The sequence below is a fragment of the Hypanus sabinus genome, chromosome 29, assembly GCF_030144855.1.
Source record: "Hypanus sabinus isolate sHypSab1 chromosome 29, sHypSab1.hap1, whole genome shotgun sequence".
NCBI lineage: Eukaryota > Metazoa > Chordata > Chondrichthyes > Myliobatiformes > Dasyatidae > Hypanus > Hypanus sabinus.
Window position 1 is genome coordinate 1302539 of NC_082734.1, and position 12798 is coordinate 1315336.

Consider the following 12798-nt stretch of genomic DNA (forward strand, 5'->3'; position numbering starts at 1 on the left):
AATAGGCCCTTGGCACACAATGTTGTCCTGAACCAATTGCTATTGACACCAAATCCCTTCTGTCCATCTCCCTGATGTCTCAGCTAACAGCTTCTTTAAACGCCTCTGCCACTGTCATATCTGTGTCAACCATCACCTCCAGCAGCACATATCAGGCGACCACCATCCTCTGTGTAAGACTCGCTCTGCACATCTCCTTCGAACTTACCCCCGCTCACTCTCTAATACCTCGATCAGATCTCTCCTCAGCCTCCACAACTCCAGAGAGAACCCCCAAGTTTGTCTGACCTCTCCTTCCAGCTCAGGCCCTCTAATCCAGGCAGCATCCCGATGAGCCTCTTCTGCACCCTCACCCAGACTTGAATGTAATACTCCAGACGTGGCCTGACAGAGATTTATAAAGCTGCAACAGAACTTTCCGAACCCCTTCGTTCCCCCTCGCGTTCTCGGGTTCGTCAGGTTTAGACTGACGATTCCCCCACCCCCCCAGGAGGATGAGGAAGATGAGGATGATGATGATGATGAAGATTGGGGATCCCCCTCCGATGATTCAGACTCGGAATCAGACGATGATGACAGCAAATACATCTCCCTTGCCCACAAGTTTCTCAAGAAGTGAGTGAGTGCGGGGTGGGGGGGGCTTCACGGTGGGGAGGGGAAGATCGGGGTGGGGTAGTCCCGTTAGTGAGGGGCTGATCAGGAGGTCACGGTGGGGAGCGGCTGATCGGGGGGGGGGGGGTCACAGTGGGGAGGGGAAGATCAGGGTGGGGTAGTCCCGTTAGGGAGGGGCTGATCAGGAGGTCACGATGGGGAGTGGCTGATCGGGGGGGGGGGGGTCACAGCGGGGAGGGGAAGATCGGGGTGGGGTAGTCCCGTTAGGGAGGGGCTGATCAGGAGGTCACGGTGGGGAGTGGCTGATCGGGGGGGGGGGGTCACGGTGGGGAGGGGAAGATCAGGGTGGGGTAGTCCCGTTAGGGAGGGGCTGATCAGGAGGTCACGGTGGGGAGTGGCTGATCGGGGGGGGGTCATGGTGGGGTGGGGCTGATAGGAGGGTCACAGTGGGGAGGGGAAGATCGGGGTGGGGTAGTCCCGTTAGGGAGGGGCTGATCAGGAGGTCACGGTGGGGAGGGGAAGATCAGGGTGGGGTAGTCCCGTTAGGGAGGGGCTGATCAGGAGGTCACGGTGGGGATTGGCTGATCGGGGGGGGGGGGGGGGGTCACAGGGTAGGGAGGGGAAGATCGGGGTGGGGTAGTCCCGTTAGGGAGGGGCTGATCGGGAGGTCACGGTGGGGATTGGCTGATCGGGGGGGGGAGGAGGGGGTCACAGTCTGGGGAGGGGAAGGTCGGGGTGGGGTAGTCCCGTTAGGAAGGGGCTGATTGAGGAGTCAGTTTGGGGAAGGACAGAGGGGTGTTGCAGGTTGGGGGGGGTCTTTGAGGGGGTCCAGGGTGATGAGAGGCAGATCTGGTGGGGAGGGTATATCAGGAAGTTCACCTGATGGGGGGGGGAGATTTCTGGGAGGAGTTATAAGAGCCGGTGTGACGATGCTCCCTACAGGCAGCCGACAGAGGAGGAGAAGAGGGCTGCTGACAAGAAACGGGACGACAAGCTGAAGAAACGACTGGAGCGCAAGGACAAGAGGAAAGCAGAGGAGGGCGAGGAGGAGGGAGATGAGGGCGGCGAGTGGAAACCGGTGAAAGGAGGGGCTCCAATGGTGTCGGTACGTACCTCAGCTCCCACACTGCCCCTCTCCCCTCGTCCTCAGTCCCTCACGTCACCCCTGCCACATGCCCTATCCCCTTTCTCTCCCTGCTTTTTGCTGCTCAGATCACAATAGAGTCTCTCCCTCCCTGAGGTCACCCCGTTCCCCCAGTCATCCCGCCCTCTCTCTCTTCCTGTGCCCCTGCTCAGTCCCCCAGTCATCCCGCCCTCTCTCTCTTCCTGTGCCCCTGCTCAGTCCCCTAGTCATCCCACCCTCTCTCTCTCTCTCCCCATGCCCCTTCCTCAGTCCCGTCATCCCACCCTCTCTCTCTCCCCATGCCCCTTGCTCAGTCCCCTAGTCATCCTGCCCTCTCTCTCTTCCTGTGCCCCCTGCTCAGTCCCTAGTCATCCCGCCCTCTCTCTCTCCCCATGCCCCTTGCTCAGTCCCCTAGTCATCCTGCCCTCTCTCTCTTCCTGTGCCCCCTGCTCAGTCCCTAGTCATCCCGCCCTCTCTCTCTCCCCATGCCCCCTGCTCAGTCCCTAGTCATCCCGCCCTCTCTCTCTCCCCATGCCCCCTGCTCAGTCCCCTAGTAATCCCGCCCTCTCTCTCTCCCCATGCCCCCGTGCCCCCTGCTCAGTCCCCCAGTCATCCCGCCCTCTCTCTCTCCCCATGCCCCCGTGCCCCCTGCTCAGTCCCCCAGTCATCCCGCCCTCTCTCTCTCCCCATGCCCCCGTGCCCCCTGCTCAGTCCCCCAGTCATCCCGCCCTCTCTCTCTTCCCATGCCCCCTGCTCAGTCCCCTAGTCATCCCGCCCTCTCTCTCTCCCCATGCCCCTGTGCCCCCTGCTCAGTCCCCCAGTCATCCCGCCCTCTCTCTCTCCCCATGCCCCCTGCTCAGTCCGCTAGTCATCCCGCCCTCTCTCTCTCCCCATGCCCCCTGCTGTCCCCGTCATCCCGCCCTCTCTCTCTCCCCATGCCCCCTGCTCAGTCCCCCAGTCATCCCGCCCTCTCTCTCTCCCCATGCCCCCTGCTCAGTCCCCTAGTCATCCCGCCCTCTCTCTCTCTTCCCATGCCCCTGTGCCCCTGCTCAGTCCCCCAGTCATCCCGCCCTCTCTCTCTCCCCATGCCCCCTGCTCAGTCCCCCAGTCATCCCGCCCTCTCTCTCTCCCCGTGCCCCCTGCTCAGTCCCCCAGTCACCCCGCCCTCTCTCTCTCCCCATGCCCCCTGCTGAGTCTGCTAGTCATCCCACCCTCTCTCTCTCCCCATGCCCCCTGCTCAGTCCACTAGTCATCCCGCCCTCTCTCTCTCCCCATGCCCCCTGCTGTCCCCGTCATCCCGCCCTCTCTCTCTCCCCATGCCCCCTGCTCAGTCCCCCAGTCATCCCGCCCTCTCTCTCCCCATGCCCCCTGCTCAGTCCCCTAGTCATCCCGCCCTCTCTCTCTCCCCATGCCCCCTGCACAGTCCCCTAGTCATCCCGCCCTCTCTCTCTCCCCATGCCCCCTGCTCAGTCCCCTAGTCATCCTGCCCTCTCTCTCTCCCCATGCCCCCTGCTCAGTCCCCCAGTCATCCCGCCCTCTCTCTCTCCCCGTGCCCCCTGCTCAGTCCCCCAGTCATCCCGCCCTCTCTCTCTCCCCATGCCCCCTGCTCAGTCCCCTAGTCATCCCGCCCTCTCTCTCTCCCCGTGCTCCCTGCACAGTCCCCTAGTCATCCCGCCCTCTCTCTCTCCCCATGCCCCCTGCTCAGTCCCCTAGTCATCCTGCCCTCTCTCTCTCCCCATGCCCCCTGCTCAGTCCCCCAGTCATCCCGCCCTCTCTCTCTCCCCGTGCCCCCTGCTCAGTCCCCCAGTCATCCCGCCCTCTCTCTCTCCGTGCCCCCTGCTCAGTCCCCCAGTCATCCTGCCCTCTCTCTCTCCCCGTGCCCCCTGCTCAGTCCCCCAGTCATCCCGCCCTCTCTCTCTCCCCATGCCCCTGCTCAGTCCCCCAGTCATCCCGCCCTCTCTCTCTCCCCATGCCCCCGTGCCCCCTGCTCAGTCCCCTAGTCATCCCGCCCTCTCTCTCTTCCCATGCCCCTGTGCCCCCCCCTGCTCAGTCCTCTAGTCATCCCGCCCTCTCTCTCTCCCCATGCCCCCCGTGCCCCCTGCTCAGTCCCCTAGTCATCCCGCCCTCTCTCTCTCTCCCCATGCCCCTGTGCCCCCTGCTCAGTCCCCTAGACAACCTGCCCTCTCTCTTCAGAGAGCACGAGTTGAACCATGAGTGAAATGTCTGTTCCTCTCCTCGGCCACCTCCTTCCTCCTTGGGCCCTTCCATCTCCTCCTCAGCCCCTCCCCCTCTCCTCCCCTCCTTTCGCCCCCCCCCTCCTTTCGCCCCCTCCCCTGAACGGTCACCCCTCATGCACGGTTCCCGGTGTGTTCCCTCCCTTCCCCTGCGTCCCCACTCTCTGCCATGGGTCTACTCTGTTATTTTTCTGCGTTCAGGAGAAGCCCAAGATGTTTGCCAAGGGAACTGAGATCAATCACTCGGTGGTCCTGAAGAAGCTGAACGAGATTCTCCAGGCCCGAGGGAAGAAGGGAACCGACAGGTAAGGGCCACCCCAGTGGCCGTCCAGCCTCCTACACGACCAACACAAGTGGATGGGGTGGGAACGTGGTTGGGCCCTTGTGAAAGAGAGTTTTGGAGTTTCTTTGAAGCTGTGTCAAGACCGCACTGGGACGGTTGAATTCGATTCTGCTCGCCTCGTTACAGAAAGGGTGTGGGGGCTTTGGAGAGGTTCAGAGTGGGAGCTCCATGCAGAGAGAGGTGGGACAAACTGGAGTTCTGAATGCTGAAGGGAAACGTGATCGACATTTAGAAATAGGCTGATAGAGTATCTTTACCCCAGTGGAAATGTCTGATAACAGGATGCATTTACGGAGAGGGGGTACATTCCAAGGAGATGAGGGTTTTTACACAGAGTGGTGGGTGCCTGGAATGTGGTGTTGGGAACAGGTACGATAGAGATGTTTGTGACCCTGTTCAAAGGACACGAAGTTCCACAATGGCACGGGGTGGGGGGGGTGGCACGGCAGGGTGTTCAGCAAGGGTGAGCGAACGATGCTTCATCATGCGGGGGAGAATACCGATAGGTAGTGGCGGGTGCGCTTTTCCTTGTCTTTCATGGGCGGGGGGTCAGGATTGGGCATGCTGTCCAGTGGACTGGTGGATGGACGGAGGGCGGGAGGGAGGCAGCCATGGCTGCCAATTGAGTTCCTGACTGATTTGGAGCTGCACTTCACTGGTGAACTTTCTTATTGCTGTCCTGCTCCTTCCACCCACTCTCCCTTTCCCCCATTCACCTACCTCCTCTCCTGCCCTTCCTCACCCCTGCACCCATCCCCAACCCTTTCAACCCCTGAACCTTTCTTCCCCCCCACCCCCCAAACCTTCTACCCCTACCCTTCCCCATGACTTTCTCTGCAGGGCTGCCCAGATCGAAATGCTGACCGAATTGTGTGCCATCGCCACCACACATGAGCTTGGGGATGGCATCACTTTGAAGATCAAGTTCAACATAGTGGCTTCTCTGTATGACTACAATCCCAACCTCGCTTCCTGCATGAAGGTAAAGTCCTAGAATTTCCATCCAGACCTGTGAAGCTCCCTCCACACCATCCCACCACACACTCAGTGAACTCTTTTCCCTCTGTTCCCCTACAGCAAGATATGTGGAGGAAGTGCCTGGCGTGTGTGGACAATCTCCTCGACATTCTCTTCGAGTGTCAGAACATCTTCATCGGGGAGAACATTGGGGAGGAATCGGAGAACCTGAGCAATTCTGAGCTGGTAACAACATTGTTGAACCATCTGTCACCTCCTCCTCACACTCACTCGCACACCTTCTCCCTCCCTCAGTCTCCTCCTACTCAACCCTCTGTCACCTCCTCCTTGCACCTCTCTCTCTCCCCCCCCCATCCCCCACCACCGCTCTCCTGCTGACCCTCTTCTGCTCTCCCACAGCCGTACCGGGTGCGGGGCTGCATCTTGACACTGGTCGAGCGGATGGACGAAGAGTTTACCAAAATCATGCAGAACACCGATCCCCATTCACAGGGTAAGCAACCACACCCCCCACCCTGGGGAAATATGGAGGGGAACCACAGATGGGGAAGGTGGAGGTGGGAGACAGGTTGGGGAGGAGGAGGGAGGGTGGAGGGCATGAGAGAGGGGACAAAGGGTGTCGTGGGAGGGAGGAGGGCATTGTTGCTCAGCGTGAGGGTGGATGTAAGCTTCTTGCCTCCCCCCCCCCCCCCCTCCCCAGGTCAGCAGGTTTGTTGTCAGACCCATAGGTCTATGTGTGCTCAGGTTGGTTGAAAAACGTAGTTGGAGCGTTATCACAAACACTCAGCATCAGATGTACAATACTCACCGTCAGAACATCAATTACACATCAGTCAGGCACACATTTTTACATGAAAGAGCAGATTAGAACCAAAACACGCAAGTGGTTTGGATTATGCTGATAGTTCAAGAACTGAATGGTTGAAGGGAAGTTGCTGTTCCTGAACCTGGTGGTGTGGGACGTCAGGCTTCTGTACCTCCTGCCCGATGGGAGCTGTGGGAAGAGAGCGTGGCCTGGACAGTGGAGATTTTTGACGGTAGATGCTGCTTTCTGGAAGCGACGTCTCCTGCAGATACACCCAATAATGGCGGGGGGAATGTGCCCAGGATGTAATACAATGATTCTGCAACTCTGCAGCTTGCCCTGTTCTTTCATTTTCCTGCCTCTGGGTTGAGGGAAGGCTGAGGTGGGTGGTTGGTCTATCAGTCCATCTGTGTCCTATTCCCCCACCCCCACCGTCAAATTCTCCCTGAGGGTGGATGTAACTGTTTAAGGTCAGTGTGGGTAAGAGGGGGTTTCTGAATCTCACTGTATCCTCTCCATCCCCAATAATTTCTTCCCATCCTCACCTTTTCTCTATCCTCTCTCCCCTCTCTCCCCTCTCTCCCCTCTCTCCCCTCTCTCCCCTCTCTCCCCTCTCTCCCCTCTCTCCCCTCTCTCCCCTCTCTCCCCTCTCTCCCCTCTCTCCCCTCTCCCCTCTCTCCCCTCTCTCCCTCTCTCCCCTCTCTCCCCCTCTCTCCCCTCTCTCCCCTCTCTCCCCTCTCTCCCCTCTCTCCCCTCTCTCCCCTCTCTCCCCTCTCTCCCCCTCTCTCCCTCTCTCCCTCTCTCCCCTCTCTCCCCTCTCTCCCCTCTCTCCCCTCTCTCCCCTCTCTCCCCTCTCTCCCCTCTCTCCCCTCTCTCCCCTCTCTCCCCCACTACAGAGTACGTGGAGAATCTGAAGGACGAGTGGCGTGTCTGCCAAATTGTGCAGCGTCTGCAGGAGTACCTGGAGCGGAAAGGCACCACTGACGAGATCTGCCGGCCTACCTGCGCCGCATCATGCACACTTACTACAAGTTTGACTACAAGGCTCACCAAAGGCTGCAGGCTCCCTCCGATCAGTCCAAGGTGAGTGGGGATGGGGTGAGAGGATAAGGGAGGACAGGAAGGAGAAGTAGGAAGAGGAAAGGGAGACAGATTGTCATTAACTGGACTTGGAACACACACTCATTCTGCAGACGTACTTGTGCATGAGAACAGCCCACGCCTGTCACCCACCACTGTTCTGAAGCCTGAGCAGATGAATGTCATTTTTATAGAGAAGTTACCAATATTGACCGTTTGATAAGCTATACAGGTTTGTCTGATCAATCACCATTCACAATTGGGGTGATAAAAATCAATAGAAACTACAAGCTGACAATCCTCCCATGATATTTTGAAATTAGTAAAGCATTTGTCCGTTAGCTTGTCCATGAACTTTCACATCTTCCATTAGACTTACCTTGCCCATCTCCGGCGCCCCCTCTATGTAAAGTTCCAGAGCTGTTGTAGTAAAGCTCTCAGTTTGCGGGCGCTGCGTGTTTTGGTTGACAACATGCTGCTAATGGACCTTGACTTTGACCCCTACCACAACTCCCACAGAGGGCTGGGGGGGGGGGGGAATTGTGACTGGAGGAGACAGGTAAATGGGGGGGGCAGGGAAATAGGGTGGGAGAGTGAAAGGGGGAGACGGAGATGAAGGGGAGAGAGGGGTAGTGAACAGGGGCAGGGGAGAGAGGGTGGGGGATGGTCTGAGAGGGCAAGGGAGGGAAATTAGAGAGGATGGAGTGGGGTGGGTGCAGAGAAGAGGGTGAGGGATGCAATGAGAGGAGTAGCAGGAGTGGGGAAGCCATGAGGGGAATGGGGGGTGGTTGCCCCCTCACTGCAGCCCCTTTCTCATCCTCTAGAAAGAGAGCAGGGGCTGGGGAAGAGACGGTGGGGGGATAGAGACGGGGAACAGAGTGGGGAGCGTGTTCTCCTCCTCCAGTCTGAGCAGGACCAGGCGGAGAGCGAGGGAGAGGGTGGGAAGGGAAGGGGAGCAGGGAGAGGAGGAGTGTGACACTCTACCCGTCCCTCAGTCTGAGCAGGACCAGGCGGAGAGCGAGGGAGAGGGTGGGAAGGGAAGGGGAGCAGGGAGAGGAGGAGTGTGACACTCCACTTGTCCCACAGTCTGAGCAGGACCAGGCGGAGAGCGAGGGAGAGGGTGGGAAGGGAAGGGGAGCAGGGAGAGGAGGAGTGTGACACTCTACCCGTCCCTCAGTCTGAGCAGGACCAGGTGGAGAGCGAGGGAGAGGGTGGGAAGGGAAGGGGAGCAGGGAGAGGAGGAGTGTGACACTCTACCCGTCCCTCAGTCTGAGCAGGACCAGGCGGAGAGCGAGGGAGAGGGTGGGAAGGGAAGGGGAGCAGGGAGAGGAGGAGTGTGACACTCTACCCGTCCCTCAGTCTGAGCAGGACCAGGCGGAGAGCGAGGGCGAGGACAGCACTGTCCTGATGGACCGTCTCTGCAAGTTCATCTACTCAAAGGACCGGACGGATCGTATCCGTACCTGCGCCATCCTGTGTCACATCTATCACCATGCCCTGCACAACCGTTGGTTCCAGGCCCGTGACCTCATGCTCATGTCTCACCTGCAGGACAATATCCAGCACGCTGACCCCCCGGTACAGGTGAGTGGGTTCCATTGCTTCTCCAGGAATACGGGCTCTGTGCTGGCTTCCAGCAGGGGGTGGGGAGTGTGTGTGTGTCTCCATTCTCTGAACTTAGCCATTGTTGCACTGGGGAAAAGTCTTGGGCTGTCCACTCAATCTGTACCTCTTATTTTCTGCACCTCTATCATATCACCTCTCATCCTCCCTCCCTCGAGAGAAAACCCCTAGCTTACTCAACCTACCCTCATGAGACAGACTCTCTTATCCACACAGCATCCTCCTCTCTAATACTTCGACGTCCTTGCGACCAGAACAGAACTGCCGTTGTGCATCTGAGAGAAAAACCAGTCTTTGATTTTACTGGGACCTCGTTAAGGATGGTGCCTCTCGGGGCTGGGGGCGGTGCACATATCTCAGAGAGGTAGTGGAGAGAAGCAGCAAACGGCAATAGCTGATTTTGAAGACAGGATTAACCTTTGAGGAGAGATTGAGTCACCAGGTCAACGCTGTTGCTCGCCCTTACGGGAGGGGTGGGAGAAAGATGTGCCAGTCCGCCTGACCTGAGAACATGAGGACACTGCGGGTGGGACAGGATCCCAGAGGGACCCAGGGGCTACCAGTATGTGGTTCCCTGAAAGTGGAGTCACGGGTAGACAGTGCTGAAAGAAGTGTTTGACACACTTTGGTTGCCCTGCTATAGAAAAGATGTAATTGAGCTACAAAGAGTGCAGAGGTGATTTACGAGAATTGAAGGAGAGAGGATGGGCAGGCTGGGACTTTATTTCTTGGAGATTACAGAGGTGCTTACAGAGGTGAATAAAACTACGAAAGGCACAGACAGTGAATGTGCCAGTCATTTTCTGCAGTGTTGGGGAATCAAGAACCGGAGGGCACTGGTTTAAGGTGAGAGGGAAGAGATTTAGTAGCATCTGTACTGTGCTGTACTGCTGTATGGTCCATGATGGTGTGGAGGGACCTTCTCTGTGTCTGACCCCGGGGGTGTGTGATGGGACGGTGTGGAGGGAGTTTCACTCTGTGTCTGACCCCGGGAGTGTGTGATGGGGCAGTCTGGAGGGAGCTTCACTCTGAGTCTGACCCCAGGAGTGTGTGATGGGACGGTGTGGAGGGAGCTTCACTCTGTGTCTGACCCCGGGAGTGTGTGATGGGACGGTGTGGAGGGAGCTTCACTCTGTGTCTGACCCCGGGAGTGTGTGATGGGACGGTGTGGAGGGAGTTTCACTCTGTGTCTGACCCCGGGAGTGTGTGATGGGACGGTGTGGAGGGAGCTTCACTCTGTGTCTGACCCCGGGAGTGTGTGATGGGACGGTGTGGAGGGAGCTTCACTGTGTCTGACCCTGGGTGTGTGTGGAGGGAGCTTCACTCAGTGTCTGACCCTGGGAGTGTGTGATGGGACGGGGTGGAGGTAGTTTCACTCTGTGTCTGACCCCGGGAGTGTGTGATGGGACGCCGTGGAGGGAGATTCACTCTCTGTCTGACCCCAGGAGTGTGTGATGGGATGCTGTGGAGGGAGCTTCACTCTGTCTGACCCCGGGAGTGTGTGATGGGACAGTGTGGAGGGAGCTTCACTCTGTGTCTGACCCACGGAGTGTGTGATGGGATGGTGTGGAGGGAGATTCACTCTGTGTCTGACCCCGGGAGTGTGTGGAGGGAGCTTCACTCTGTGTCTGACCCCAGGAGTGTGTGATGGGATAGTGTGGAGCTTCACTCTGTGTCTCACCCTGGGAGTGTGTGGAGGGAGCTTCACTCAGTGTCTGACCCCGGGAGTGTGTGATGGGACGGGGTGGAGGTAGTTTCACTCTGTGTCTGACTCCGGGAGAGTGTGATGGGATGGTGTGGAGGGAGATTCACTCTGTGTCTGACCCCAGGAGTGTGTGATGGGACAGTGTGGAGGGAGCTTCACTCTGTGTCTGACCCCGGGAGTGTGTGGAGGGAGCTTCACTCTGTGTCTGACCCCGGGAGTGTGTGATGGGACGGTGTGCAGGGAGCTTCACTCTGTGTCTGACCCCGGGAGTGTGTGGAGGGAGCTTCACTCTGTGTCTGACCCCAGGAGTGTGTGATGGGACAGTGTGGAGGGAGCTTCACTCTGTGTCTGACCTTTTTTTTTATTACAAAATCCTTTATTACAAATATCGGTGCTATACAATATATACAAAACAGTGGCAAACACAATTACTGCACTACAAATAGACAATAGACATTACACCAGAATTACACCATTACATCTCTATCTACGATGGCATTTACACCCCGCGGAGCCCAACGGTCTCGAAACTCCTCCAAGGGCACTGTGGACTGCGCGTGTTCCCTTTCAATAGTTACCCGAGCACGAACATACCCCCTAAACATTGCCAGGCAGTCTGCCCGGGGAGATCCTCCCGCCACCCGTTTCCAAGACCCTCGGATGGCGGATTTCGCCAGCCCCAGGAGCAAATTGACTAGGACATCCTCATCCCTCCATGCCCCCTTCCTTACTGGATGACCATATATAAACAGGGTGGGACTAAAATGCAGCCAGAAGGCGAGAAGCAGCCCACGCAAATATGCAAAAAGAGGCTGCAGCCTCACACACTCCATGTACATGTGGTACACGGTCTCCTCCAGCCCGCAGAAGTGGCATGCGGGTGGGAAGTCCATGTACAAACTGAAAAACTTATTGCAGGGCACTGCCCTATGCAGTACCCTCCAGCCGAGATCCCCCAGGTGCATGGGAAGAACCCCGGCGTAAAGGGACTTCCAGTGGGGACCCTCCTCACCTCTGGGTGGAAGGACCGACCGCCATGGCGTGTCGGGACGGTGTACAAGGGCAAGGAAGTGGAGGATGTGGAGTAGCAGCCCATACAGATACCTCCTACTTGCATCCCTGAATGGGACTGTGGGTATCGATGAGAGACGGCTCAAGTTGTGCGGACACGGCTCCCGGAGAAGATTGCGGGGTCTGGGCCCGACCAGCAGCTCGGCCTGAGTTGGTCCACACAACTGAGCCGCACCGACAGCCACTGAGGTAGGGCAAGGGCCGGCCAGGACCCCGCCCTCCGCCTGAGGAGGGGATTCCCGGCCTGAGGTGACCATGTTCCAGACTCTCAGTAGGTCCTGATAGAAACCGGGCAGACTCCGCAAAGCAGTACGGCTGACACCCGCCGGTGGTAGCCGCATGTCTTCATGAAGACAGCAGCCCCTCCGGAGGAAGAAAGTCACCAACACGTGCCACCTGGGAGGGTGCTCGGCGTACAGGAATCTCTGCAGAGTCCTGAGGCGGAGAGCCGCCAGCTGCGTTCGGACGCACACCAGCGACTGTCCGCCCTCTCCTGCTGGGAGACTCAAGACCGCTGCAGAGACCCAGTGTTTCCTGTTGCCCCAGAAGAAGTCCACTAATTTCCTCTGCAGTCTTGCAACAAACGGGGCAGGAGGGGCCAAGGTGACCATCCGATACCACAACATGGAGGCCACCAGCTGGTTTATGACCACCACCCTGCCTCGATAGGAAAGCACCCTGAGAAGGCCTGACCAGCGCCCCAGCTGGGCCATGACTTTCGTCTCCAGGTTCTGCCAGCTCGCCAGCCAGGTCTCCCCAGAAGGAGTCGGGTAGGCTCCCAGATAGAGGAGACGCCTAGTACTCCACTCAAAAGCTCTCATCTCCTCCGGTAGGGAGTTCACCTGCCACTGACCCACTAAGAGTCCGGAACATTTTGCCCAGTTGATTCTGGCGGAGGATGCCGCCGAGAAAACGTCTTGGCACTCGCGCATCTTCCGCAGGTCATTGGGATCTGTCATCATGAGGAGTACATCATCGGCGTAGGCCGAGAGGACGACCTCCATGTCCTGTTCACGCAGAACCAGACCTGTCAGTCTTCGGAGTCTTAGGAGGCTCAGGAATGGCTCGACACAGATCGCATACAATTGACCAGACATGGGGCACCCCTGACGTACTCCTCTCCTGAAGGGAATGGGCGCTGCCAGTGATCCATTGACCTTAACAAGGCACTCTGCGGCAGAGTAGAGGAGCCGAACTCGGGCCACAAAGTGTGGTCCGAGCCCA

The 12798-nt window shown here is 58.2% G+C and overlaps 1 protein-coding gene across 1 annotated transcript in view; it reads left to right on the top strand.

Moving 5' to 3' along the window:
• eif3c (eukaryotic translation initiation factor 3, subunit C) overlaps positions 1-12798 on the top strand; it is a 37567-nt gene that overhangs the window by 8219 nt on the left and 16550 nt on the right. Inside the window, 9 exon segments of the mRNA XM_059953336.1 lie at positions 491-615; positions 1555-1717; positions 4171-4274; positions 5153-5294; positions 5390-5515; positions 5690-5783; positions 6992-7090; positions 7093-7178; positions 8535-8759. Coding sequence (XP_059809319.1) covers positions 491-615; positions 1555-1717; positions 4171-4274; positions 5153-5294; positions 5390-5515; positions 5690-5783; positions 6992-7090; positions 7093-7178; positions 8535-8759 — 1164 coding nt within the window.